This window comes from Lolium rigidum, chromosome 1 (genome assembly GCF_022539505.1).
Source record: "Lolium rigidum isolate FL_2022 chromosome 1, APGP_CSIRO_Lrig_0.1, whole genome shotgun sequence".
Lineage (NCBI taxonomy): Eukaryota > Viridiplantae > Streptophyta > Magnoliopsida > Poales > Poaceae > Lolium > Lolium rigidum.
The window spans coordinates 359318781-359346073 of record NC_061508.1 but is presented as its reverse complement, the minus strand read 5'-3'; the positions used below and the strand labels follow the sequence as shown (position 1 = coordinate 359346073).

General features: G+C 42.7%; 2 protein-coding genes and 1 pseudogene across 2 annotated transcripts; 1 reads left to right on the top strand and 2 right to left on the bottom strand.

Annotated features, from left to right (window-relative positions):
- The first annotated feature begins 8453 nt into the window (after positions 1-8453).
- On the top strand, positions 8454-16245 carry LOC124702731 (probable cadmium/zinc-transporting ATPase HMA1, chloroplastic). Its single transcript, XM_047234891.1, has 13 exons — positions 8454-8972; positions 9580-9730; positions 9826-10010; positions 10186-10332; positions 10822-11017; positions 11170-11282; positions 11734-11975; positions 12746-12851; positions 13026-13190; positions 13659-13875; positions 14329-14516; positions 14589-14675; positions 15587-16245. The coding sequence occupies exons 1-13, from the start codon at positions 8454-8456 to the stop codon at positions 15761-15763; spliced, it is 2493 nt and encodes an 830-aa protein (XP_047090847.1). The 3' UTR covers positions 15764-16245.
- Positions 16246-17782: 1537 nt separating this feature from the next.
- Positions 17783-20963, bottom strand: LOC124684708 (2-oxoglutarate-dependent dioxygenase 33-like). Its single transcript, XM_047218969.1, has 12 exons — positions 20795-20963; positions 20264-20379; positions 19769-19887; positions 19593-19656; positions 19435-19502; positions 19084-19142; positions 18833-18992; positions 18685-18704; positions 18527-18573; positions 18330-18410; positions 18129-18218; positions 17783-18021 (listed from the first exon to the last, which is right to left on the bottom strand). The coding sequence occupies exons 1-12, from the start codon at positions 20826-20828 to the stop codon at positions 17893-17895; spliced, it is 987 nt and encodes a 328-aa protein (XP_047074925.1). The 5' UTR covers positions 20829-20963; the 3' UTR covers positions 17783-17892.
- Positions 20964-23957: 2994 nt separating this feature from the next.
- On the bottom strand, positions 23958-26719 carry LOC124684707 (annotated as a pseudogene).
- Between the last annotated feature and the right edge of the window lie 574 nt (positions 26720-27293).

The following is a 27293-nucleotide window of genomic DNA, read 5'->3' as shown; positions in this document are numbered from 1 at the left end:
CCAACTGCATCTATGCCTAAAAAGTCCACCTTCAGGTTATCATCCGAACCCCCTCCAGTATTAAGTTGCAAAGCAACAGACAATTGCATTAAGTATGGTGCGTAATGTAACTAGTGACTACATCCTTGAACATAGCACTAATGTTTTATCCCTAGTGGCAACAGCACATCCATAACCTTAGTGGTTCTTGTCACTCCTCCAGATTCACAGAGGCATGAACCCTCCAAAGTACTTTGGTTGTGTTGTGCAGGTTCCACGTTGGCGCCGGAATCTCTGGTGTTGCGCCGCACTACATCCCGCCGCCATCAACCTTCAACGTGCTTCTTGGCTCCTCCTGGTTCGATAAACCTTGGTTTCTTTCTGAGGGAAAACTTGCTGCTGTGCTCATCATACCTTCCTCTTGGGGTTGCCCAACGAACGTGTGAAATACACGCCATCATGGACACAAATGGCATAGTAGTTGGCTCAAGTATTTTGGATGCATGAGAAGTATTCCCTCTCGATACAAGGTTTAGGCTAGCAAGGCTTATTTGAAACAAACACAAGGATGAACCGGTGCAGCAAAACTCACATAAAAGACATATTGAAAACATTATAAGACTCTACACCGTCTTTCTTGTTGTTCAAACTCAATACTAGAAATTATCTAGACCTTAGAGAAACCAAATATGCAAACCAAATTTTAGCATGCTCTATGTATTTCTTCATTAATGGGTGCAAAGCATATGATGCAAGAGCTTAAACATGAGCACAACAATTGCCAAGTATCACATTACCCAAGACATTTATAGCAATTACTACATGTATCATTTTCCAATTCCAACCATATAACAATTTAACGAAGGAGAAACTTCGCCATGAATACTATGAGTAGAAACCAAGGACATACTTGTCCATATGCTACAGCGGAGCGTGTCTCTCTCCCATAAAGTGAATGCTAGGATCCATTTTATTCAAACAAAATAAAAAACAAACTGACGCTCCAAGAAAAAGCACATAAGATGTGATGGAATAAAAATATAGTTTCAGGGGAGGAACCTGATAATGTTGTCGATGAAGAAGGGGATGCCTTGGGCATCCCCAAGCTTAGACGCTTGAGTCTTCTTGATATATGCAGGGGTGAACCACCGGGTGCATCCCCAAGCTTAGAGCTTTCACTCTCCTTGATCATGTTGCATCATACTCCTCTCTTGATCCTTGAAAACTTCCTCCACACCAAACTCGAAACAACTCATTAGAGGGTTAGTGCACATTATAAATTGACATATTCAGAGGTGACACAATCATTCTTAACACTTCTGGACATTGCATAATGCTACTGGACATTAGTGGATCAAAGAAATTCATCCAACTTAGCGAAAGAGGCAATGCGAAATAAAAGGCAGAATCTGTCAAAACAGAACAGTTCGTATTGACGAATTTTAAAATGGCACCAGACTTGCTCAAATGAAAATGCTCAAATTGAATGAAAGTTGCGTACATATCTGAGGATCATGCACGTAAATTGGCTTAATTTTCTGAGTTACCTACAGGGAGGTGGACCCAGATTCGTGACAGCAAAGAAATCTGGAACTGTGCAGTAATCCAAATCTAGTACTTACTTTTCTATCAACGGCTTAACTTGGCACAACAAAACACAAAACTAAGATAAGGAGAGGTTGCTACAGTAGTAAACAACTTCCAAGACACAAAATAAAAACAAAGTACTGTAGCAAAATAACACATGGGTTATCTCCCAAGAAGTTCTTTCTTTATAGCCATTAAGATGGGCTCAGCAGTTTTGATGACGCACTCGCAAGAAATAGTATTTGAAGCAAAAGAGAGCTTCAAGAGGCAAATTCAAAACACATTTAAGTCTAACATGCTTCCTATGAAGAGGAATCTTGTAAATAAACAAGTTCATGAAGCATAATGCAGCAAGCATAGAAAGATAAAACAAGTGTAGCTTCAAAAATTTCAGCACATAGAGAGGTGTTTTAGTAACATGAAAATTTCTACAACCATATTTTCCTCTCTCATAATAACTTTCAGTAGCATCATGAGCAAACTCAACAATATAACTATCACATAAAGCATTCTTATCATGAGTCTCATGCATAAAATTATTACTCTCCACATAAGCATAATCAATTTTATTAGTTGTAGTGGGAGCAAATTCAACAAAGTGGCTATCATCATATATAGGAGGCATATTGTAATCATAAAAGAAAATTTTCTCCTCAATGCTTGGGGGACTAAAAAGGTCATGCTCATCAAAGCCAGCTTCCCCAAGCTTAGAATTTTCCATAGCATTAGCAACAATGGTGTTCAAAGCATTCATAGTAATAACATTCCCATTAGCATGCATATAAAGTTCCATGGGTTTTTTAATTCTCTCTTCAAACACATCATGTCCTAATTCAAGATAAAGTTCATAAAGATCTCTCATATTTTTGTTGTTTTCCATTATGCTTAACTAGTGAAATAAAAACATGCATGATATTAAGTAAAGTAAAACAAGTAACTAATTTTTTGTGTTTTTGATATAGCAAACAAGATAGCAAATAAAGTAAAACTAGCAACTATTTTTTTTTGTGTTTTGATTTAGTGCAGCAAACAAAGTAGTAAATAAAACTAAGCAAGACAAAAACAAAGTAAAGAGATTGAGAAGTGGAGACTCCCCTTGCAGCGTGTCTTGATCTCCCGGCAACGGCGCCGGAAAATATGCTTGATGGCGTGTATTTCACACGTTCGTTGGGCAACCCCAAGAGGAAGGTATGATGCGCACGGCAGCAAGTTTTCCCTCGGAAAGAAACCAAGGTTTATCGAACCAGGAGGAGCCAAGAAGCACGTTGAAGGTTGATGGCGGCGGGATGTAGTGCGGTGCAACACCGAGAGATTCCGGCGCCAACGTGGAACCTGCACAACACAACCAAAGTACTTTGCCCCAACGAAACAGTGAGGTTGTCAATCTCACCGGCTTGCTGTAACAAAGGATTAACCGTATTGTGTGGAAGATGATTGTTTGCGAGAAAACAGTAGAACAGTATTGCAGTAGATTGTATTTCAGTAAAGAGAATTGGACCGGGGTCCACAGTTCACTAGAGGTGTCTCTCCCATAAGACGAACGGCATGTTGGGTGAACAAATTACGGTTGGGCAATTGACAAATAAAGAGAGCATGACCATGCACATACATATCATGATGAGTATAGTGAGATTTAATTGGGCATTACGACAAAGTACATAGACCGTCATCCAACTGCATCTATGCCTAAAAAGTCCACCTTCAGGGTTATCATCCGAACCCCTCCGAGTATTAAGTTGCTAACAACGAGACAATTGCATTAAGTATTGCGCGTAATGTAACTAGTGACTACATCCTTGAACATAGCACTAATGTTTTATCCCTAGTGGCAACAGCACATCCATAACCTTAGTGGTTCTTGTCACTCCTCCAGATTCACGAGAGGCATGAACCCACTATCGAGCATAAATACTCCCTCTTGGAGTTACTAGCATCAACTTGGCCAGAGCATCTACTAATAACGGAGAGCATGCAAGATCATAAACAACACATAAGCATAGCTTTGATAATCAACATAACAAGTATTCTCTATTCATCGGATCCCAACAAACGCAACATATAGAATTACGAGATAGATGATCTTGATCATGTTAGGCAGCTCACAAGATCCGACAATGATAGCACAATGGGGAGAAGACAACCATCTAGCTACTGCTATGGACCCATAGTCCAGGGGTAGACTACTCACACATCACACCGGAGGCGACCATGGCGGCGTAGAGTCCTCCGGGAGATGATTCCCCTCTCCGGCAGGGTGCGGGAGGCGATCTCCTGGATCCCCCGAGATGGGATCGGCGGCGGCGGCGTCTCTGGAAGGTTTTCCGTATCGTGGTTCTCGGTCCTGGGGTTTTCGTCACGGAGACTTTTTATAGGCGAAAGGGTAGGTCAAGAGGCGGCACGGGGGCCCCACACCACAGGGCCGCGCGGCCAGGGGGGGGGGCCGCGCCGCCCTATAGTGTGGCCCCTCCGTGGCCCCTCTTCGTCTCTCCTTCGGACTTCTGGAAGCTTCGTGAGAAAATAGGCCCCTGGGCTTTGATTTCGTCCAATTCGAGAATATTTCCTTACTAGGATTTCTGAAACCAAAAACAGCGAGAAAACAGACAGCGGCACTTCGGCATCTTGTTAATAGGTTAGTTCCAGAAAATGCACGAATATGACATAAAGTGTGCATAAAACATGTAGATAACATCAATAATGTGGCATGGAACATAAGAAATTATCGATACGTCGGAGACGTATCAGTCCACCATACCTACCTACTACATGGTATTTTCCGCCATTCCAAAGTAAATTGCTTGAGTGCTACCTTTAAAATTCCATCATTCACTTTGCAATATATAGCTCATGGGACAAATAGCTTAAAAACTATTGTGGTATTGAATATGTAATTATGCACTTTATCTCTTATTAAGTTGCTTGTTGTGCGATAACCATGTTCACTGGGGACGCCATCAACTACTCTTTGTTGAATTTCATGTGAGTTGCTATGCATGTTCGTCTTGTCTGAAGTAAGAGCGATCTACCACCTTATGGTTAAGCATGCATATTGTTAGAGAAGAGCATTGGGCCGCTAACTAAAGCCATGATCCATGGTGGAAGTTTCAGTTTTGGACAAATATCCTCAATCTCAAATGAGAAAATTATTAATTGTTGTTACATGCTTATGCATAAAAGAGGAGTCCATTATCTCGTTGTCTATGTTGTCCCGGTATGGATGTCTAAGTTGAGAATAATCAATAGCGAGAAATCCAATGCGAGCTTTCTCCTTAGACCTTTGTACGAGCGGCATAGAGGTACCCATTTGTGACACTTGGTTAAAACATGTGCATTGTGATGATCCGGTAGTCCAAGCTAATTAGGACAAGGTGCGGGCACTATTAGTATACTATGCATGAGGCTTGCAACTTGTAAGATATAATTTACATGATACATATGCTTTATTACTACCGTTGACAAAATTATTTCATGTTTTCAAAATCAAAGCTCTAGCACAAATATAGCAATCGATGCTTTTCCTCTATGGATTACCATTCTTTTACTTTCAATGTTGAGTCAGTTCACCTATTTCTCTCCACCTCAAGAAGCAAACACTTGTGTGAACTGTGCATTGATTCCTACATACTTGCTTATTGCACTTATTATATTACTCTATGTTGACAATATCCATGAGATATACGTGTTACAAGTTGAAAGCAACCGCTGAAACTTAATCTTCCTTTGTATTGCTTCAATGCCTTTACTTTGAATTATTGCTTTATGAGTTAACTCTTATGCAAGACTTATTGATGCTTGTCTTGAAGTGCTATTCATGAAAAGTCTTTGCTATATGATTCACTTGTTTACTCATGTCATATACATTGTTTTGATCGCTGCATTCACTACATATGCTTTACAAATAGTATGATCAAGATTATGATGGCATGTCACTCCAGAAATTATCACGTGTTATCGTTTTACCTCGCTCGGGACGAGCGGAACTAAGCTTGGGGATGCCGATACGTCTCCAACGTATCGATAATTTCTTATGTTCCATGCCACATTATTGATGTTATCTATATGTTTTATGCACACTTTATGTCATATTCGTGCATTTTACGGAACTAACCTATTAACAAGATGCCGAAGTGCCGATTCTTTGTTTTCTGCTGTTTTTGGTTTCGAAATCCTAGTAACGAAATATTCTCGGAATTGGACGAAATCAACGCCCGGGGTCCTATTTTGCCACGAAGCTTCCGGAAGTCCGAAGAGGAGACGAAGTGGGGCCACGAGGTGCCCAAACCCTAGGGCGGCGCGGCCCCCCTTGGCCGCGCGGCCCGTGGTGTGGGGCCCTCGTGCCCCTTCCCGACCTGCCCTTCCGCCTACTTAAAGCCTCCGTCGCGAAACCCCCGAGTACCGAGAGCCACGATACGGAAAACCTTGCCGAGACGCCGCCGCCGCCGATCCCATCTCGGGGATCCAGGAGATCGCCTCCGGCACCTCGCCGGAGAGGGGATTCATCTCCCGGAGGACTCTACACCGCCATGGTCGCCTCCGGAGTGATGTGTGAGTAGTCTACCCCTGGACTATAGGTCCATAACAGTAGCTAGATGGTTGTCTTCTCCCCATTGTGCTTCATTGTCGGATCTTGTGAGCTGCCTAACATGATCAAGATCATCTATCTGTAATTCTATATGTTGCGTTTGTTGGGATCCGATGAATAGAGAATACTTGTTATGTTGATTATCAAAGTTATGTCTATGTGTTGTTTATGATCTTGCATGCTCTCCGTTACTAGTAGATGCTCCGGCCAAGTAGATGCTTGTAACTCCAAGAGGGAGTATTTATGCTCGATAGTGGGTTCATGCCTGCATTGATACCGGGACGAGTGACGAGAAAGTTCTAAGGTTGTGTTGTGTCTGTTGCCACTAGGGATAAAACATTGATGCTATGTCTAAGGATGTAGTTGTTGATTACATTACGCACCATACTTAATGCAATTGTCTGTTGCTTTGCAACTTAATACCGGAGGGGTTCGGATGATAACCTGAAGGTGGACTTTTTAGGCATAGATGCAGTTGGATGGCGGTCTATGTACTTTGTTGTAATGCCCAATTAAATCTCACTATACTCATCATAATATGTATGTGCATGGTCATGCCCTCTTTATTTGTCAATTGCCCAACTGTAATTTGTTCACCCAACATGCTCGTTTATCTTATGGGAGAGACACCTCTAGTGAACTGTGGACCCCGGTCCAATTCTCTATACTTGAAATACAATCTACTCGCAATACTTGTTCTACTCGTTTTCGCAAACAATCATCTTCCACACAATACGGTTAATCCTTTGTTACAGCAAGCCGGTGAGATTGACAACCTCACTCGTTTCGTTGGGGCAAAGTACTTTGGTTGTGTTGTGCAGGTTCCACGTTGGCGCCGGAATCCCCGGTGTTGCGCCGCACTACATCCCGCTGCCATCAACCTTCAACGTGCTTCTTGGCTCCTCCTGGTTCGATAAACCTTGGTTTCTTTCTGAGGGAAAACTTGCTGCTGTGCGCATCATACCTTCCTCTTGGGGTTCCCAACGAACGTGTGAGTTACACGCCATCAGTAACCTTTCACCATTGCCATTTAAAGGAACCGACAATGCCGCCTCAAAATCGACAACGATCGATCTTACATGACAATTCCGGCAAGCCTTGACACATTAACCCTTGGCGCATCCTTATTGAGCTTGGCAGCACAAAGAACTCCCCTGACTCCAACTCAAGCTTTGCAGCACGAAGAATTGAGAAGGGTTTAGGTATTTCGTGTTGCTGCATTGCTATATCAAGCTGAAACTTGGCGGGAAGTGGCGGTTGACGCGTCTTGCGTTGTCGAAGGGGAAAGATGGCTCCATTGATATGGATGTGTCGCTCGTAACATCGTCTGGACGGCCTATCGGCAACAAGGCTGCCAAGGTGGTCTTGCTGGACGCAGCGGCGACGGAGAAGATGTAGTCGTCGATCAACAAGTGCCTCGCCGAGGTCTCGTCGACCCTGCTCGATCATCCGCGTCAAAAAGGTCGACGAAAGGTGGACAACGCTGCTCAAGAGGCAAGGAGAGAAGATGAAGCTCAAGAAACGCAAATACGACTTCTCTCTGTTAACCGCGTCGAGAGTTGGAATGGATCCTCGGACGCTGGCGGCGCACAACTACTACAAGGTCATGATCCTCGACGAGATCGACACCAAAATCACGGCCGCCAAAGCAGTGGCAGCAACCCCACCCCCGGAGGCAGCGTCGGCACCAGCAGGCGCGTCCACAACAACGTCGGACTCCTTCTTCTAGTTATGTTCAATTCGTGCCCCGGTCTGTAATATGAACGCGTTCGGTACTTTGATCGCAACGACTTTGGCGGAAACAATTGCTTTTGAATGTCAACTATTTGAATTCATGCCTGTGGGTGGTTTTAGGCTGGAAACGAACGCGCCCCAAATGCGGCAAGAGGTGGCGGCGTTCCCCCGCCCCAAAGGCACTCGATCAATCCGGCGCCTTTTGACGGCCACTTTGGGAGACGCGAATAAAGATTCTCTTGGAGCTAAATATATTTCTTTCGTGGGGTTGAACTGAATTTCCAATCTCTCGTTTTGAATTTGAACTCGAATCTCCTAAACCACATCAGCTTGGAGAATCGACGGTCGAAGTCACCCATCGACACCGTGACGACAGAGTTCCCCATCATCTGGCTCGCATCGTCCCCAGCCTCCACACGCCCCCGGCACAAAACTCCAAAGCCCAGCCGTGGACCAGGCCTCTCCCTCCCCGACCTGCTCACCACCACCACTAGTCCACCACCACCACCACACGCCTCGCCCTCGCCGCCACGATCCCCCGCCACGCCACGCCGCGACGCCGACGTTAGCGCCGATGCAGTTCCTCACCGCCTCCGCCGCGTGCGCCGCCTCCTCCTCCTCCGCGCCGCCGCTCCCGCGCTCCGCCCACCTGCTCCGCGTCTCGAGGCCCCCTCCCTTCCCGCACCTCCGCCGCCGCCGCGCCCCCCACCTACCCTCCCCATCGCTCTCCCTAGCCCCCAGACCCCCGCTCCTCCTCGCCTCGCGTCGCTCCATTCTCTTCGCCCCCCGCGCCCACGGCGACCACCACCACAACCATAACCACGGCCACAGCCACGGCCACGGCCACCATGGACACGGCCACGGCCACGACGGGGCGGAGGTGCACGGGGGAGGCGGGGGCGCGGCGGTCATGCGGATGGCCAGGGCGATCGGGTGGGCCGACGTCGCCGACGCGCTGCGGGAGCACCTGCAGGTCTGCTGCATCTCCCTCGGCCTCCTCCTCATGGCCGCCGTCTGCCCGCACGTCGCGCCGCTGAGCGCAGTCGGGCGTCTCCCGGCCGCGCTCATCGCCGTCGCGTTTCCTCTTGTCGGGGTAAGACCAGCCCACTCCTCTTAGCCGTCGGTTTGCAGTTTGGAGAACCTAGGAGCAGCTGAAGTATCAATGCGAATTTTGTTAGACCCGTGCCATTGTGAGATCAACTGGGTGCTAATCATATTCTGGGCATTTTTTCCTCCAGAGGAAGTTTTAGTGCACGCTTTATGAGATTGATTTTTTGCTTAGAAATTTGCTCTTAAGAGTTTACAACTTATACCTCGAGGCACATGTTCAAGCTGATAAAATTGACCAGCACGAACTTTCAACTAAAGCTTCTGAACAACTGAGATGATAACCTTGGTACTTCAGTATTGATTTGGGGGTAACATGTAGTGCAGACTATGTTAGGTGCAGGCCTATATCATAAAAGTTTCATGTCCGAACTTCAGAAATCTCTTCTGTAATGATTAGAGCTACTTTTGGCAAAGGAAATTGTGCTAGCTAGATTTCATTGAACAAGGAATTTCTATGCTTGTTCTGGTCCTTAATATAGGAGAGAGAGAGAGAGAGAGAGAGAGAGAGAGAGAGAGAGAGAGAGAGAGATTTCGCTATGCTGAGATTGCCTGTCTGTGGAATCCTTGACAGTTTCCTGCTTTTACTGTAGGTTTCTGCAGCGCTTGATGCTCTTGTAGACATTGCTGATGGGAAAATAAATATCCATGTCCTCATGGCTCTTGCTGCATTTGCCTCCATATTTATGGGGAACTCGTTGGAGGGTGGTCTGCTTCTTGCAATGTTTAATTTAGCTCATATCGGTATATATTTTTGACAGACTTCGAAATTCTCCCCTATTTCAGCTATTGTTTGTGTATTTATTGGTAGTTTTCTCTTCTATTGTTATTTCTTTCAGCCGAAGAGTACTTCACAAGCAAGTCAATGTATGATGTGAGGGAGCTTAAGGAAAATCATCCAGAATTTGCATTGTTGTTAGAAACAAGAGGAGACGAATCTGTACATTTTTCAAATCTCAGTTACACCAAAGTTCCTGTGCATGACCTTGAAGTGGATTCTCATATTTTGGTCAGAGCTGGTGAGGTGTGTTGCTTTTCTATATAGAAAATTTTGTCCATGTATTTCCTAATTTTGTTTCATTTATTAGTCTTTTCACAATTATCATGTTGGCATTGTCCCTTTTCATGTTGATGCTATTTGTCTAGTATAGATCGTTCGGAATTTTATCTCATTGTGGCGCAGTTCTTGTATTCATTAGGCTGTGCCTGTTGATGGAGAAGTTTACCAAGGATCATCTACGATCACTATAGAACACCTCACTGGTGAAACAAAACCTGTTGAAAGGACGGTGGGGGATGCTATACCAGGTGGAGCTAGGAACTTGGAAGGAATGATGATTGTGAAGGTTAGGCCTTTCTTTTTTCCGTGGAGAGATCTTTTCCAAGTTCTCTCTTCATTGCTCTTTTTGCTCTGCAATCCTGAGATGCTTCATTTTTCTTATCTGGTTTTGTTCTAATTTTAAATTTATAGTTGTCTCATAAAAATGCAATTCTGTTAATGCATTTTTTAGCAAATTTTATTAAGAAAACACCTGCCTTCATTTAATGGCAGGACTGTAGTGCATAAGTTGTTAGTAATGCTTGGTACTGCATAATCATTTGAGAGGAAATAATGCTAGACTGGAAACATCATTCTAAGATATTTTGAAAAAAAAAGCAAACATAATTTACTTTTGCAGAATGCGCAAACCTTATATACTTTATAATGGTTAATACTAGCAGCAAATTACATTTTCTTCTAGCATAGCATTAAGTTACTGCAACACATTATGTTTCACTTGTCTCCTTCCAGAATGTTACCTTTTCATGCTTTTATTCGGTTTCTTTTGTTCTAGGTGACCAAGTCATGGGAGGATTCAACACTTAACAGAATTGTCCAGTTGACTGAAGAGGGCCAGCTAAACAAGCCAAAGTTGCAAAGATGGCTAGATGAGTTTGGAGAGCACTATAGCAAAGTTGTCGTGGCCCTGTCTTTGGCTGTCGCACTATTGGGACCATTCCTCTTTAAGTGGCCCTTTTTCGGTAACTCAGGTATTCTACTAAGCTCACACGGCACGCTGTATAGATTTTGTTACAAATAGTGTGCGCTTCATAAAACTTAATACTGATGATTTGTCAATTTCTACTTAACTGATGCACTCAGCTCTAGGATTGAGCTTTCTGTGCTCTGACACTTCCTTTAGTTTGTAGGGGCTCAATTTACCGTGGACTAGGACTTATGGTGGCTGCATCTCCTTGTGCACTGGCTGTAGCCCCATTAGCATATGCTACTGCCATCAGTTCTCTTGCAAGTAAGGTACCGTCTGAAAGTTTCAGTGTCCTTGGCTCTGTTTTTTTTTTAATCTTCATTCAGTATGAGACGGTGCCTTTCGGCTTTGTAATTTAGTGACAGCATCTAGTATTTTATTCTGATTTTGTATAATTATTTTACCAAGATACTTTTGCCCCCATTTCTCTATGCTATGATTATGCACAAGAGTCGCGCAAGATAAAAAATACTAATATGAATCTTTTGTTTTATTACAATTATTAGTACTGTGCCTGTGTAACGCTTCTTTAGTCATGACATGAATGGGATTCCGGGAAGATACTAGTTATTATTTTGAGCCTGGTTTATCACATTGTGTTATCTTACTGGTTGCTTCTTTATTTTTTCGACAATTTACTAGGACCTGTGGTTCTGTTTCTTAGATGAAATTTCTTCTCCTGTGTGATAGTGGAATTATCCTCTTTTTTGTTCTATATAGGGAATTTTGTTGAAAGGTGGGCATGTCTTGGATGCTCTTTCTTCTTGTCAGTCTATTGCTTTTGACAAGACTGGCACGTTAACAACTGGGAAGCTTATGTGCAAAGCAATCGAGCCCATTCATGGACATTTGGATGTGAGTCATGGTGTTAATGATCCTTCTTGCTGTACACCAAACTGTGAAAGTGAAGCTCTAGCTGTTGCTGCAGCTATGGAGAAAGGAACAACACATCCTATTGGAAGGTGGAGATAGATAATTTTCTTAAAGCCCATTTATTTAATTTATTTTGGTTGCATGCATCATTATGAACTGAACTATACAATCCTTGGGTATACACATGCTAGGAATGGCTTGGATTTGTTCCCTCGGGCCAAGTGTATTGATAGCTACTATACCCCATTGTATTTATAGTCAGTCCAGGGCATGACTGCTAGCCAGATATTCATCAGGCAGTTCTTGACCAAAAAAGTTCTCTAATTCATTTTAATTTTTGTATCAGTAATTGCTTCATTAATCAATTATGCCTGCTTTGACGTCGACTAGAATCATACAGTATAGAAGTTATTCGGGATGTTCAACTATTGTTTATTAGTGTATGCAGAAAGAACAATGGTTTTTTGTTCACCGTGAAATGCAAATATGCAACACATTTTTCTTTTACATATTTAGTTGTTATAGAGTCGCATCAAGTAAGATACGGTTATCTAGTATTTATTCTAAGTGCTATGAGTGCACAAGTAAAAAAAAAGTGCTACGAGAGTCCACTGCTAATGAGCTCATTCTCACAATCCCAATGCAATGTATAGCTTATGTGTGTCTCTTCAGCACTGAGGCGCCAAAAAGAATTCTTGCATGCCCTTAATCTTGGTGTAAACTCTCGTCTTCCCCACTATCTTAAGCTTGTTGTCGAAGCTCTTAATGTTTAACTTTTGTTCTCATCTTCTCATGTATGTTATGATTTTTCTAGAATTATTTAAGTAGAAATTTGAAATATTGATTATATGATTCACAGGGCAGTTTTAAATCACTCTGTCGGGAGAGATCTCCCTGTGGTTGCTGTAGAGAGTTTTGAGAGTTTACCTGGTAGAGGAGTTGTTGCTACTTTGAGCGGCATAAAGGTATGTGTAAGTTAGATACTCTATATTTTAGCCAGCAAAGTCGTATGGAAATTGTTAGATATAATAAGAAATTATTTTCTGCTGTGAACTTGAGTTTTGGGGATCACTAGAGTTGCTCTAAGAGGGCCTGGATCTTTGTATCTTAACTTGACAGGTCATCTATTTGTATTACAGGCAAAAAACAGTGAAAATGAGCTCGCTAAGGCATCTATTGGTTCCGTCGAGTATATTTCTTCTCTATATAGATCTAACGGTGAATCCGAGCAAATAAAACAGGCAGTAAAGTGTTCCGCATTTGGGCCTGAATTTGTGCAAGCTGCTCTGTCAGTAGATAAAAAGGTGAGTTAAATCAGAGGACAATCTTCTCATTTAAGCATGCTTCTGTTTGTTGCCTTCTGATTTTTTTGTCCATGTACAGTTATTTGTTTGGGATGATTGATCATTGATGTACTGAATTATTTATAGTTATGCTAAGTGATTACTAAATTCAGGCTTAAGAAACGTTTTGGAGTCTAAATTGGATTGGATACTACCTGATGTAATCTGTGATTTGTCGAACACTTTCAGCTTCTTTTGGGTGGTTGTATTATTATGATATATACTGGGAGAACAAAGCAGAACCAAAAACAATATATACAAGAAGATCTGGCACGCTGTAGTGCTTTTTACATAATGCTGCTAAGATTTTCTTGCCTAATGCCTAGATCCATTTGAATGTGTTATCATGACCAGTTCTCCATATAAATTGTTGATTATTTGAAGGACTACCTTGCATGTATTATTTATCTGCCCGTTGATTCTTTTCAGGTAACCCTTTTCCACTTTGAGGATGAACCCCGTTCTGGTGTCTGTGAAGTTATATATACCTTAAGAGAAAAGGCTAAACTTCGAATCATGATGCTTACTGGAGATCACAAATCAAGTGCTATGAGAGTTGCTAAAGCTGTATGTATTGACGAAGTTCACTTCTCTTTAAAGCCGGAGGACAAGTTGAACAAAGTAAAAGCAGTTTCAAGGGAGGGAGGTAGTCCGTTGTCTTGTAACTGTCAAATTTCTTTTTATGATTATTATGACAGTTCTTCGATTTTCATATGTTATTCAACCATTGACATATCTAGCTTTGGCACCCATTACTTAATCACAATGGTTTGGTTTCTACTCAATTTCACCTCCTTCCACACTACATTCTTGATCTAGTTACCCAATGGTTTTCTTCCAACTTCTAGTTACTATTGTAAGGAGGTCTATAACCTACAAGCTACCACCTCAGGTCCTCAGTACTTATGTGCATAACTAAACACTGTTTATTCTATATTTGAATGATTCTTTAATTTTTGTCAGCTCAGTTGCTCATCATAGAAATTTGTGTTTGCAGCCATATTTTAAGTATTCCTAGTAGTCACTTTGCTTCATTGTTGGAGGAGGAAGTTACCTTTCCTGGTTGCTAATCATTATGTACCTTCGTATTTGTTTTCAGGTGGAGGCTTAATAATGGTTGGTGATGGTATAAATGATGCACCAGCTCTTGCAGCTGCAACAGTCGGTATTGTTCTAGCACAACGCGCCAGTGCGACAGCGGTAGCTGTTGCAGATATTCTGTTGTTGCAGGATAATCTCTGTGTGGTGCCATTTTGTATCGCTAAAGCTCGTCAAACAACTTCATTGGTAATGTCTCGTGTGAGCTTAGTACAGACACTATATTATTGGTTCTTACACTTTTGAGGTTCATCCTTGCAGGTCAAGCAAAGTGTAGCTCTTGCCTTAACTTGTATTGTTTTTGCTGCACTTCCTTCTGTCCTAGGATTTCTTCCTCTTTGGTTGACGGTAAGTTCGTTCTTCCTTTCATAATGACTTGTTGATGAATCTGTGCGCTTAGCAAATTTGATGACCACATCAGTGGCTGGAGCCCTAAGAAATTAAGAATCTGTGTGCCATATTATGAGTTGAAAATATGACAATTTATACTGATGGTGAAATGTTTACATGTTTTCACTGCACAAGCATCATCATATTGTTGTTATCCTGTGAAGAAAATCAGTTCAGCTAATTCCGCCAGATAAATTGGCAGGTTGATTGGAAATAAGAGATACTCCCTCCGTTTGTATAGATACATCTGAATTTGCGACAACTAATATGGAACAGATGGAGTAGTACCCAGACATTTAATATGGGTCCAAGTATATTGTCATAGTGAATACAAATATGCTAAATTTTAAGTTTTGAACGACTTCCAGGAGTTGGCTTGTATTGGATTTGGTGGTCATCTATATCTCATGTCTCTTGATTCTCAGATTTTTTGTGATCTATTCATGGTTTTTCTGTATGTCATCATGTTCAAATGTGCTTAGTGTGAGTAGAAACCCGGTTGATTATAGTGGATTTATTTCCTCCAAGTCTAGTCACATGCTCTCTGTGTTCCATAATTCTTGTCGTGGTTTTTGTTTAAATTTGAACTAAAACCACAACAAGAATTATGTAATGTACTCCATCGTAGGGAGGTTAGCATAAGTCATATGAGTTATGACTCACCAGGCCTCATATGTGGCTCAAGATGATTATGTATCTGTAGAATCTATTTACCATAAGAAAATTATAAATGGACTTTATACAGTTATAAGAACTTGCGATTACCTGCAAGCCCATCTATGCTTTCTCTCCAACTTTTTTGATATGTACACATTTATTTTCTCTTTTGTGTTAGTTGTTTTTATTTACTCATTTTGTCCAAATTTCAGGTACTTCTCCATGAAGGAGGAACCCTTCTAGTTTGCTTGAACTCAATACGAGCTCTCAACCACCCAACATGGTCTTTGGGTGATGACTTCCGTCAACTTGTTGATGGCCTAAAAAACTCTATCTTGGCAAAGCTGAATAGCTCCTCAAAATTCCCAGCCAACACCGTTCCTTTGTAGATATGTATAGCAACAGTTATCTTTGCCTTTTCATGAACCGTTGGTCGTTTAGGTGACTGGTGACTGGTTCTGACCTAATGTTTATAGGCTGTACTTGTAGCACCACCTTGTAAAGAAAAACTTGCCTTGGGTCATGTTGTGTTCAAATATTGCTGAGCATCCTGTAATTACACTGTTAGTTGAGGCTTTTTGTTCCACTGCATCGGGGGATGATTCATGGGTCAGTTTTCTGGAGTTGATGAAGGCCAAGGCAAATCTGTGCTGGGTCTGAACTGAAGATCATTGTCTCTTGTGACACCAATATTCAGATGAGTTTTTCAGCATGTTGAAGCTTGATACCTGGAACTCCAAGCTCCTAAATAATTTGTTAGGTTATCTTTAACTGGTAATTTACTTACCAAGTGTTAAGTGTACTGGCAACGCCACAGCCGTGTAATGCTCAGTTCGTAATATACACACTGTAGCGCACTCTTCTCATTCCACTTCATTGTGCAGTATTCTTTCAGTTCATTTCGTTGCCGCCGGGCACGGCTTGCTTGCCCTTGCTTGATGCTTCCCTTCCACCTTGCAGCCGCTGAACCAAGCACCGATAAGTACCACGGTACTTCATCCATTTCCCTTTCGTTCGTACATTACTAGTTTATTATACTCCCTCCCATGAAACATGTCATAGGTTTGTTGAAAATTGGATGTATCCTAATACTACTTAGTGTCTAAATACATCAAAATTTAGATAAATTTAGACGAGTTTCATGAGACGGAGGGAGTACTCCAATCCTGCGTACATGCATATTGACCGCATTGTGATATTTTTTAACAAAAAGTAACCTGGAAAAATATTCGGAAGACACATAAACCAAATACAGGGAGAGAAAAATTGACGAGAAACAAGGGTCACTAACGATCGAGCGAGAGCTGCCAAAGAGATCCGAGGACAAACTAGTCCACGCACTAGAGTCCTATACTCTAGAAACTTGTATCAAATTTTCTGTTAGATTCATATTGGTAATTGGAGATGGTGTAGAGGTAGTCGTGGCAGAAACACATGGACGCCGTCGAAAAAAGGTTCTTGTCTTGTGTGGAACAATGGATTTTCTTTTGGAACTCGGTACCAACAGGTATAATCTCCCGTAACTACGTTTTCTTTTAACCCTTTCAACCAATCAATGAGACCTCGTAGGGCAGCATTTGCTAAAACTCAAGCAATTTCTTGAAAACTTGCTTTAGATATAAAACTTTGGGTATTCAGGAAATCCCTTGTTATTCCCAATAAAATTGTACGATAATAGACCGATTCAACCAAAGCTCTCCCTGCCCATTCCGCTCGCAGATCAATTTTTCTAAAAAAAATCTCTTTTTGTAGTTCTTTGCGTACATGTATGGATCTCAACAAGAAACACAAATCTGAAGCTCAATTTTGTTCTTTGGTGATGCTTGCTTTATGTGGATTCGTAGAACAATAGTGACATTTTGAGATGATTTTTACAATCTTACTTGGAAACTGCGATTAGTTCCGACTTTCGATCCTCGGTTCTAGAACTAAGGGCATGTACAACGCGAGGCGTTTAGTTAGGCGCTTAGTTAGATAAAATAAATATTATAAAATCGTGTTAATCCTAGCGTCTGTCTAAGAGCTGGGAGTTTCCAACGCCCGATGCTTATTTATCTCCAACGAACTCTTTCCGTTTTTCATGCCACAAACCAGAAATGAGTTAAGCACCCGACGCAATTTGTTGCGTCGACTCTACAAATTAAGCGCCCATTTGCCGGGATTCCCTGCCTCAACTGCCATCGACCAGGTAAAAAATCCTAGCGCCTCTAAGTAAGAGGCTGCATTGTAGATGCCCTAAAGAGCTCTAGAAAGCGCAAAATCTGAAATCACCCTGGCTTCAAGGTTGACGCACCACATGGAGCATCCGATTGGACCTCACATATCTCCATGCCCCGTAACATCGTTTTCCCGGCCAGAAACGAGACTGCTTTGTCTATAGGGGGTCAAAGTTTGAAAAGGGGGGACACTGAAGCAAAAGCCATAGGTTTTATTGATTGATGAAACACCATGAGCGGCCCCAACATTTTCAGTACTTTTTACAAAATCTGTTCCCTTTCCCCTCCCCTGCCCCAGCCGTTTACATGACGAAGTTGGTGAGGACTTTCTGAACCAGGTGCTCCCCGTAGACGACCTTCTCGTACTTGGCAACGCCGCCCGTCTTCTCCCGGCAGAACTTCACAGGCTCCACCGCAGCGTCGAAGTTCGACTGTACGGTATTGAGGAAATACAAGAAGATTGGGCATGAGTAACTAAGCACCACGGTTGGCACTGATCGCAAAACTGTTTGTGCGCGAGACACCTGCGTATACATACCTCGTAGAAGAAGGCGACAGATACACGGTAACGAGGGGAGTTGTTGACGACTCTGTGGAGTGTGGGCTGATATATCCCATTCGACCAAACCTAATCAAGATAATATGATATGATTTGCAGTTAATAAGGTTGCTAAAGAAAAAGAATGAATAAAGGTGCTAAAATAGATAAAATTTCAGCGAGCTTGGCAAAGAATGAGACCTTTAACATGTCACCAATGTTGCAAACAAAGGTTCCAGGTACCGGCTTGGCGTATATCCACTCACCAGACAGGTTTCTGACCTGCAACCATATCAGCAAAGATTTTCCGTACATCAATTTCTTCCCTTCAGAGGAAGCAGAGGGCATTAACGTATGCAAGATATGTATGTCAGTGTTGTTAATGAAGAATGAAATACCTCAAGAGCGCATATGTCATCATCCTGGTTAACCAGAGTCAGAAAGCCTGCAGTTTACCAAATACTATGATCATTCTGGTATAGAAGCAAGAGAATTGTACTACTATTGACTTTTAAACAAGACAATACTAGACAACCAAGAGAGGAAGTGTACTAACCATAATCTGTATGAGCTCCACTGAATCGGTCATAGTATGCATGCAATTAGTGCAAAAGAGAAGCAGAGTCAGATGTATGAACCCAAGTGAGCATAACTTTTGCACTCCAGGATATGACACAAAAAACAACGTGAAATGTTTTTCTTACCACCCGGTATCAGTGAGTTGCTCTTGCGGGATGTCAGCTGACACTGGATATCCAATCAATCTGAGAACCCAGAAAGCATCTCCTGCTGTTTCGCCTTCGAAAGCATCCAACGGTGCACCCAATGCCAAGGCTATACCTCGCATGATCTTTCTTGAAAGATCTGCAATGAAAATGTCATAATAAACATCTTAATTTGCTAGCTTTTATGTACAAGCAAAGAAGAAGAATTAAAGTGATTCAGATAAGTATACCCCGTAAAAGGCTTGTATAGTTTTCTAGCAGCGCGTGAAAATTTGATGGGTTCTCCGGCCTGCATGGAAGATAAATATCCGGTTATTTCAAGCATATTAAGTACTCAAGGAGCATTCTTCACATTGTGAACATTATATCATGTAATATTGGTAGGTGTACTGAACAATAATGTGATAGGAGGAGTTAAGATACATAGTACAAGTGTAGAACTACTTCCAACCAAATATTTTCCATTTTCTGATGCAATAAGAAAGAAGGAACTGAACCCTTTTATCATGAATTGCATAACATGTGCTTCTCTAAGATATATCTTGAGAGCGAAGAATGGGGATGGGGAGTTGGAAACATACCACAAATTAGATCCTTCCATTGGTTTAGCAAGATCTCCATATTTGCCTGGTTCGATAGGCGTGTAGCACTGCCATGTTTGTTATAATGGTTTAGCTCTGAACACTGAACAAATTAAATAAGCGTGAGAAGAAAATTTAGAGAATGAGGTAAAACTTACATCAATTGCTTCATGCATATCAGGTTTACCCTTGGTAACATTTTCCCCAACTCTCTGATACCCTCTGACATGTCATAAGAAAATATTTCTATATGTTAAAGTCTTCCAAGGATAAAAAATGATCTAAACATAAAGGGACCAGACAAGATAAGTTGGATTATTCTAAGAAATCACACCTATATCCACTTTGAGGTGTCATTTTGATCTTCAGTTTTTCCTCGTGAGGAAGCTGGAAGAACTTGCGCGTGATATCCCTAACTTCTGTCATTAGCGACTCCGGAATCCCATGGCCTCTCTGTTAAAATTGTAAAGCCAACATTTACCTTAGTTAGCATACACAACAACACATTGTTACTCAGCACGGGACTGATGAACTGAACATTGTTCAGAATAATTTATTTCTTCTCGAACTAGCCTGGGAGTGCGTCACTAAGATAGCTTCAGTTAGAACAGTTTTTGTTCATCAAACAAAAGGGAAAACCAACTGCACAAGAAAACTGAACATGACACACATAACATTCGGTTACTGATGTCAGTAGAACATTTTGTCTGTAAATCACTGCTGCTCTTTATTTCCCTTTTGAGTTGGAACACCACTACATCGTTAAAATGAAGTATAGAATCTGCTTACAAGGTCAAATTGCTATCACAAAAGTTCAAGGAGTCATTACCACATAGAAGAATCCAGCCTCCTTACAAGCGTCGTCCAGCATCCGGATGACGTCCAACAAACCCTCGTCGTTTGCCATGTCAGGATCATCGATCTTCTCGACGAGCGGGCCAATATCTGATCATGAAAAGAGGAAAGGAGAACTTCATTCAGATAAATAAATGGCGTGTCAGTTGTATCATCTACTTCGAGTGAGGAATCTCCGCAATACAAATCCTCAGGGAAAACAAGGAATTCCTTCCTCCGTATATACTCAGGGAAAGTTAGTGCGAGTCTCCTGAATTCAGAGAGGATGGAAAGTTCTGAAATTTTCGTCCCAGAGTTCTCAATAACTCGTGATTACTGCCAGTTGCTACAGCTAGAAGATTTATTGTGAATTCCTGACTCAGTGATCGCACACCAGAAATTTTTCTTTCAGAAGGGCTGGGGGGATCAGGCCAGATTCCGAATCTGAATCTTAAAGATGCCATATCCAGCAGAAGATTATGGTAATAAACTAATAACCGATGAAATGATTGAGCAAACAACGTACCGATAAGAGGGATGGCTTTGAAGTCGGAACCCATGCTGGCGAGAGAGGCTCTAGACTCGAGAGGAATTTGGGATTTGGGATAAGCGATGGCAGGTGAGGTGCGGACGGATGAGAGTGGCGTTGACGGCAGGGTTTGCAACCGTGCGTCACGTCAGTACGATGCGACGCAGAGGGAGGTTACGCACGTATATATAGCGCAGTAGCTAAACCAATCCTATTCGGTGACTAACTCTAGTACTGCTCGGATTGTGTATTACTCTGAACCGGACAACACACCACAATGCGTTTTCCCTGTATCCAGTGAACCAAAATTCGGCTGTTTAAAAGCCCATTGCACATGACGATGTTTAAAGCAGGTCAAAAGTTAGCACGAGAGAAATTGTCGATTCAGCTGTTTTTTTCAGGGATAGACCCTGCAAAGCGCGGTGTGGTTACTGTCTTGCACGCGTTGAGAAGCACGGAAGCCGGAAGACGAGATGTATCCCATTACTCTGCACTCCTCTCCCATCACCGCCCAATCGGCACTCTCACATTTCTCGGAATCTTCATGACTGCCGCTCCTCCTCCTCCCCCTCCGTTTGGCGGCCTTCCCACCACCAGGAAGCGCTCCGCCCAGTAAGTGTGGGTGGCGCGCCAGCTCGATATGCTAGCGGCCGGCGGAGGCAACCTCACAGCCGCACAGTAAGTGTGGGTGGCGCGCCAACTCAATATGCGCGCGACGACGGTGGCGATGATGGTGGCCGCCTTAGACGTGACGGATCTGACCGGGGATCGTCATCGGCGGCGGTCTGCGGTCCAGATAGCTCGCGTTGGTCAAGGCACCTGCATTCGCAAGTCCTATTATGTCCGGCGATCGGCCGGGAGACGTTAGCGATAAAATGCATGCGCTACTAGGTTAGCTTGTCGAGGTGATACATGCGCATTCAACATTTCCCAAATTGGGAAGTGCAATTGTCGGGCTGTGAAATGATTGCACTACCTAACTTGGAAAATTGGAAAATCATTGCAATGTTTTCAACAAGGGTATTGTAGTCCCAAGATTTAGCAAGACAAGGGCAACAGAGTGGCAATGATATTGATCATGGTAGTGTATTGCCCCTGTTAATGTGGTGATCATGGTTGTGACATTGGCAACACAATGACAATGATCTCGGTTATTCCAGTGTGTTGCCACTATAAATGTGGTGATCATTTCCTTGATATTGGCCACATAGTGGCAATGATCTTGGCGAGGGTGGCGCTACAGGTGGACCGTGGCCCATCCCTTCCGTTAGGTTTCACTGGTCCAACCTGCTATGCACGTTCTTTAGGCCTAATCTGATGACCAGCCCAGTCTTAAGTTCCGTGATTTTTAAAGCACCTCCGAGAAACTGGTTCATGACCTTGATCTGGCCGGTCTTGAAATTAATGAAGTCACGCCTCGTTGTCAACAGAAACATCACCTTTTACTGCAGAATATTTCACCTTTATGAGACATCAAAATATCAAATCTGAAATTTAAAACATCTGTGTACTTTGCTTTCAGCCAAAATTTGACATATTTGGGGCAGCCCCGTTCAGCCCCTCTAGACGCCGCCCAGTATCTCCTCGCTGACTCCCATCCCCTCTGGCCGCCACTGCTCGCCTACAAGGCCCAGACCAGTACGGTGGCTCCCTTCCCACATGGCCGACCTCCATGCCTCCGCCGCCGGAACTCATCTGCTTGCTCCTCATCTCCGCCGCCAGAAGGTAGAAGCCACTCCATCTCATGTTTTTTCTCTTATTCAGAACTGTTATTGGCGGGCATGACCTACTTCCTGTGTTTACCCCAACTCTGAAGCCATCAGCGTGTGTAGAACTAGCTTACTTAATCCTGTATATGCTTACCTCCATGTGTGCAGAATACTACACAGCTATAGTGTGGCTCCGCCACTGGTATAGCACGGATGGATTGAACCGCATGTGAGTGAGAGGAGCCGGCCCAGGTGCGTGCAGTAATGTGTGCTTAGATAGTTAGATTTTCATCTTAGGAAGGTTTAGGGAAGAAAAAATACACCTAGCATAGCAAATGGCTGCAGGGTGAATACTGATTCAACACCTTCTGATGCTTTTGATGTACCAAGCAAATTCATACACAAATCAATCACAACCTAACTAGTAATTGCGCCGTGATGATTTACTTCTTTCTGTAGCATATATAATTATCTCCTGTACAGCAGTTGGCATATGCTCTTCAGAGGTCGCTCTCTTGGAACCCAAACTGCTTTGACTTAATGATAGGTCATGGCTTTATTACCAAGCAGAAAACAAAACAAAAAAATGTTGTGATGTCCTGCTGGTATCGTGGAGTGAAAAATGAAAATCAATATACAGCCCGACAGAAGTTACGGTTAACAGAAATAAAAAAAAATAGCACTGCATTTCGTGAAATCATGAGTATCAAATAACAAGATGAAGCAAAGATAACAAACAATATCGACCTAGTGTCTTTAACCATACAGATAAAGACATAACCTAAGTCTTCAGATTGGTGTAGATTCAGCCGCGGTCAAAGGATGATGGACTGTCTTCCTCGAGCTTCTGACGCCATTGTCGCTGCTCCAATCTTCTAGTTCAACTTGTGCTTGAAACATCGCTCGCGCCAGCTGCTGCCATTCTGAAAGGTCCATTTTGCGTTGCTACTGTTTAACCGCCATTTTGCTCATGCAGCCGCACAGAAAGGTTCGCAGTGCTCTGTTACATTATTGTATTGCAGATTTTGGTACAGCTTTTGGTCACCATGACCTGAGAATGATAAAAAAAATACTTAGCTTGCTTGATGACACAAATGGAAAACGTCATCACTACAGCTGCTAATCAGAGCCTGTGAAGACTCAAAACAAAACAAAAAAACAATACTTAGCTTTATTTACTTATTTGTCTTATTTTAAACATAGCTTTTTAATTTCATATGAGAAAACTGGAAAGCTGCACCACAGTTTCCTATGGTCATATAAGTTCTGTGCTCTATAGTCTGTACACATCCAGATGAAGATAGACACAAAAAAATATAAAAGGATTTGTGCTATATTTAGTTTACAACATCGTAAAATCACATACAAATTATATATACTTGCTTTACTTGTACCTACATAGGAAACATCGAACCCTTACCTTGGAGCAGAGATGTCTTGTGAAGTTGTGATCACCTAATCCTTTCCCGTATGCCTTCCCTGGAAAGTTGAACAATGATTTCCTTTATGTGTCTAATCTTCATCAGATCCTCATTGCACTCATTTGGTTCAGGCTCTTGTAGAAGCTTCTCTATGAGCTCTTCTGAAGTTTCTATAAGATGTAGTTTTTCAAGGGCTCTGAGGTGCTCAATACCGTGAGGAAGAAACATTAGTTCAGGACAGTCTACAAACACTAGCTCAACGAGGCTTTCCAATGCACCTTCTTCTATTTCAACTTGATTTAGCTCTGGTGCAGTCCAAACAGATAGAAACCGGAGTTTTGGAAATGATCCTGAAGAGAAATGCATGTTTTCCCCTTCGAAAGTATTGAGAAGCTGAAGGAAGCATAAACCACGTAACCCCAACAACCTGGAAAAGGATTCCTCATCCATTTTGGAGAATGATAACTGCAACCAAGTGAGGTTATGAAGCCGGGACAGAGATGACACAACCTGAGGCATTGATGCTTTTTCTAGCCGCCCTTCTAAACCAAGTTTAGAAAGGGTTGAAGGTAAACAAAGTCCCTCAAGATGCAGCACTTCCTCCTCCCCTATAGATGTAATTTCTAGATGAATAAGATGTTTCATTTTGGTGATAGCATTGCTCAAGTCAGCAGAGTGCTCACTTTTCACATCAGATACACCAAATGTTCTTAGCTCTGTTAAAGCTCCAACTTCACGCAGAATCTCAGTGTTGGCTTTCACACATTGCAGAGCATGCAGCGACGTCAAGCGATGTATGCCACTTGGCAGCTTGACTCCACCAAAAGGTTTAATTTCGGATCCTCCACCATCAGTACATGCAAACAGGTATCTCAGCTTCTGAAGTTTCACCATGTTGTTTGGTAAGTACGACAACTTGGTGTTGTAAGCATCCAAGACTTCTAAGTTCTGCAGTCTTCTTATTTCTTCAGGCAGACTTTTGATATCAGTATTTCTGAGGCCCAAATACCGCAGATTAAACAAGTTAAATACCTCAACAGGGAGCATCTCTATACGAGCGCATTGTAGATCCAATGTTGACAGAAGATTTGAAGATATCAGGATGGGCCTCAACCAATCAGTATTGATATACCTATTAAAAACATGAATTGCACGAAGATGTGTTAAACCCGATCGACTCAGTTGGTCAAGGTTTTCACTATGGATTGATATGCGACGTGGGTGCTCTCCGGAGAATGTTCTGGAGCCATCGTACACTCTGCCAAAGCATTCTTCCCCAGCTTTATTGAGGGCAAGAAGACGTATGACATCATGCACCCGACAACATTTCAACCGTCCCATGTAATTCCTCTCCACCACCTGCAGTAAGCTTCGGTTTACAAGCTCATTCAGGTATCCCTCTGCCACTTCCTCTAATGTTTTGTTCTCCTTTTCTTTGACCAATCCAGCAGCAATCCAGTGCCTCATTATTCTCCTCCTCTTTATTGAGTAATCTTCTGGGAATAATGCACAATGCAAGAAGCAATTCTTCAAATCATATGGGAGGTCCTCCAAGCTGACTTTCAGAACCATGTCAACATCAGGCATCACATTTTTCACCGAGTGCAATTCTAACTCCATGTACACATTTCCCCATTCAGTAGGAATTGGATGTTTCCGAGACAGTAAGCGGCCTATGCACGCAATAGCAATAGGCAAACCATTACATTTCTTTATAAACCTCTCAGCCAAATTCCGTAACTCTATTGGGCACTCTTTCACAGTATCATTCCAAAAAGCTTCTCTGCAGAATAACAACCAAGAGTGATGCGCCTGTAGTGGTTCCAAGTGAATTGCACCATTTCCAGTTGCCAACAGTGATACTTCATGGTTCCTTGACGTGATAACATATCGGCCAATACTATCAGTTGGAAAGAGATTCCTTATCTCCGTCCACACATCAGCAATCCAAACATCTTCCAGGATCAAGATGTAGCTTTTACCTCGGAGGTAATTGTGTATGGCCTTGCCTAGGCTTCTCATCTCTACGTTGGCAATATCAACCGGGATGCCAAACTCTCGAGCAATCTTCTTCAGCAAATTTTCAAAACTAAAACTCTTTGACACTGTTATCCATGCTGCGGCATCAAATTCCACTTTCACTGCATTGTACACATGAGAAACTAGAGTGGTTTTACCAACACCCGGCATCCCCCAAACGGTGGAGGTTCTGCTTCTCTGTTCCTCCAGATCACCTGTGAGCCACTGTATCATCTTCTCCCTGTTCTCCTCGACCCCCACGAGGTCATCTTCCCTTGTGAAACCGAAAGCTTGAGTGGCTGGTTTCGCATGAGTAAGACTGGCTCCGTTGTACCTTTCTATTTCTGTTAACATGTAATCCTTCTTCATCTGCTTAGCGTGTCGAAGCCTGCCTCTGATGCCTTGCAGCTTGAGTGCCAAACGACACCAGATGTCCACATGCTTAATCCTCTTTTTCATCTTTGCAGCAAACCCTCCATGCCTGTCTTCCAGCTTGTATGTGAACTCGTCGATAACATCCTCCATTTCAAAAGCTAACCCCTGATCCTCTTGATAAATACACCGGTGGTCTCATCAGTATCCTTGAACCGCTCCGCCCCTTGCAGATAGGCTTGCATGCTCTCCAGTTCCTCCTTGGCTTCACGGATCTCGCCGAAGAGACCCCTGAGAGCAGATGCTTCCTTGAAGACCACTGACACACCAAAGGCTGCTGCCTCGGCTGCCAACGCTGCACCAAGCTTGCCAATCAGCAGGCCGACAACAGCCTCCGCCATGGTCGAACTGTGAGCTTTGCCTGAGAGCTGAAGAATAAGTGGACCTGGGTACCTGGTTGCTGTGTCTGCCTTAGTGTTTTGGAGGTCAACTGATAAAGGAATCTCAACCTAAATGCCTTGAGTGAATAAGGAAATTCTCTCAACGCCAGGTACATATTGCTACCAGCTGGAGGCGTCGTGCAGTGTACTACATGATTTTGTGGACTAAATATGGACGATGCTGCTCTCAATAATTGACCAAGTTAAACTTAACTAGTTAGTAAAAGAATGTGATTTGCCAAGTTGATAATGTAAAATTCTCATCTTAAGAAATATTGGGGTACCACTAGCATACTCTGATACCTGGACTTGTTTATTAAGATCAAAAACTTATTTTATGCAATAGATCTGTACAGTTCTGTCTACCCTTGACCTCATAGAACGTGGCCTCCGCTTAGTCTGCAGTTTAGATGCATAGTAGGTGTTTAAGTATAAAAAAATGCATGGTGGGTGAGGATTACTAATCATCTCTACAGGAAGTCAATTCAAGCGTTGCTGTCAGCGAGCATAGATGTAGAATGTGTATGGCACTTTG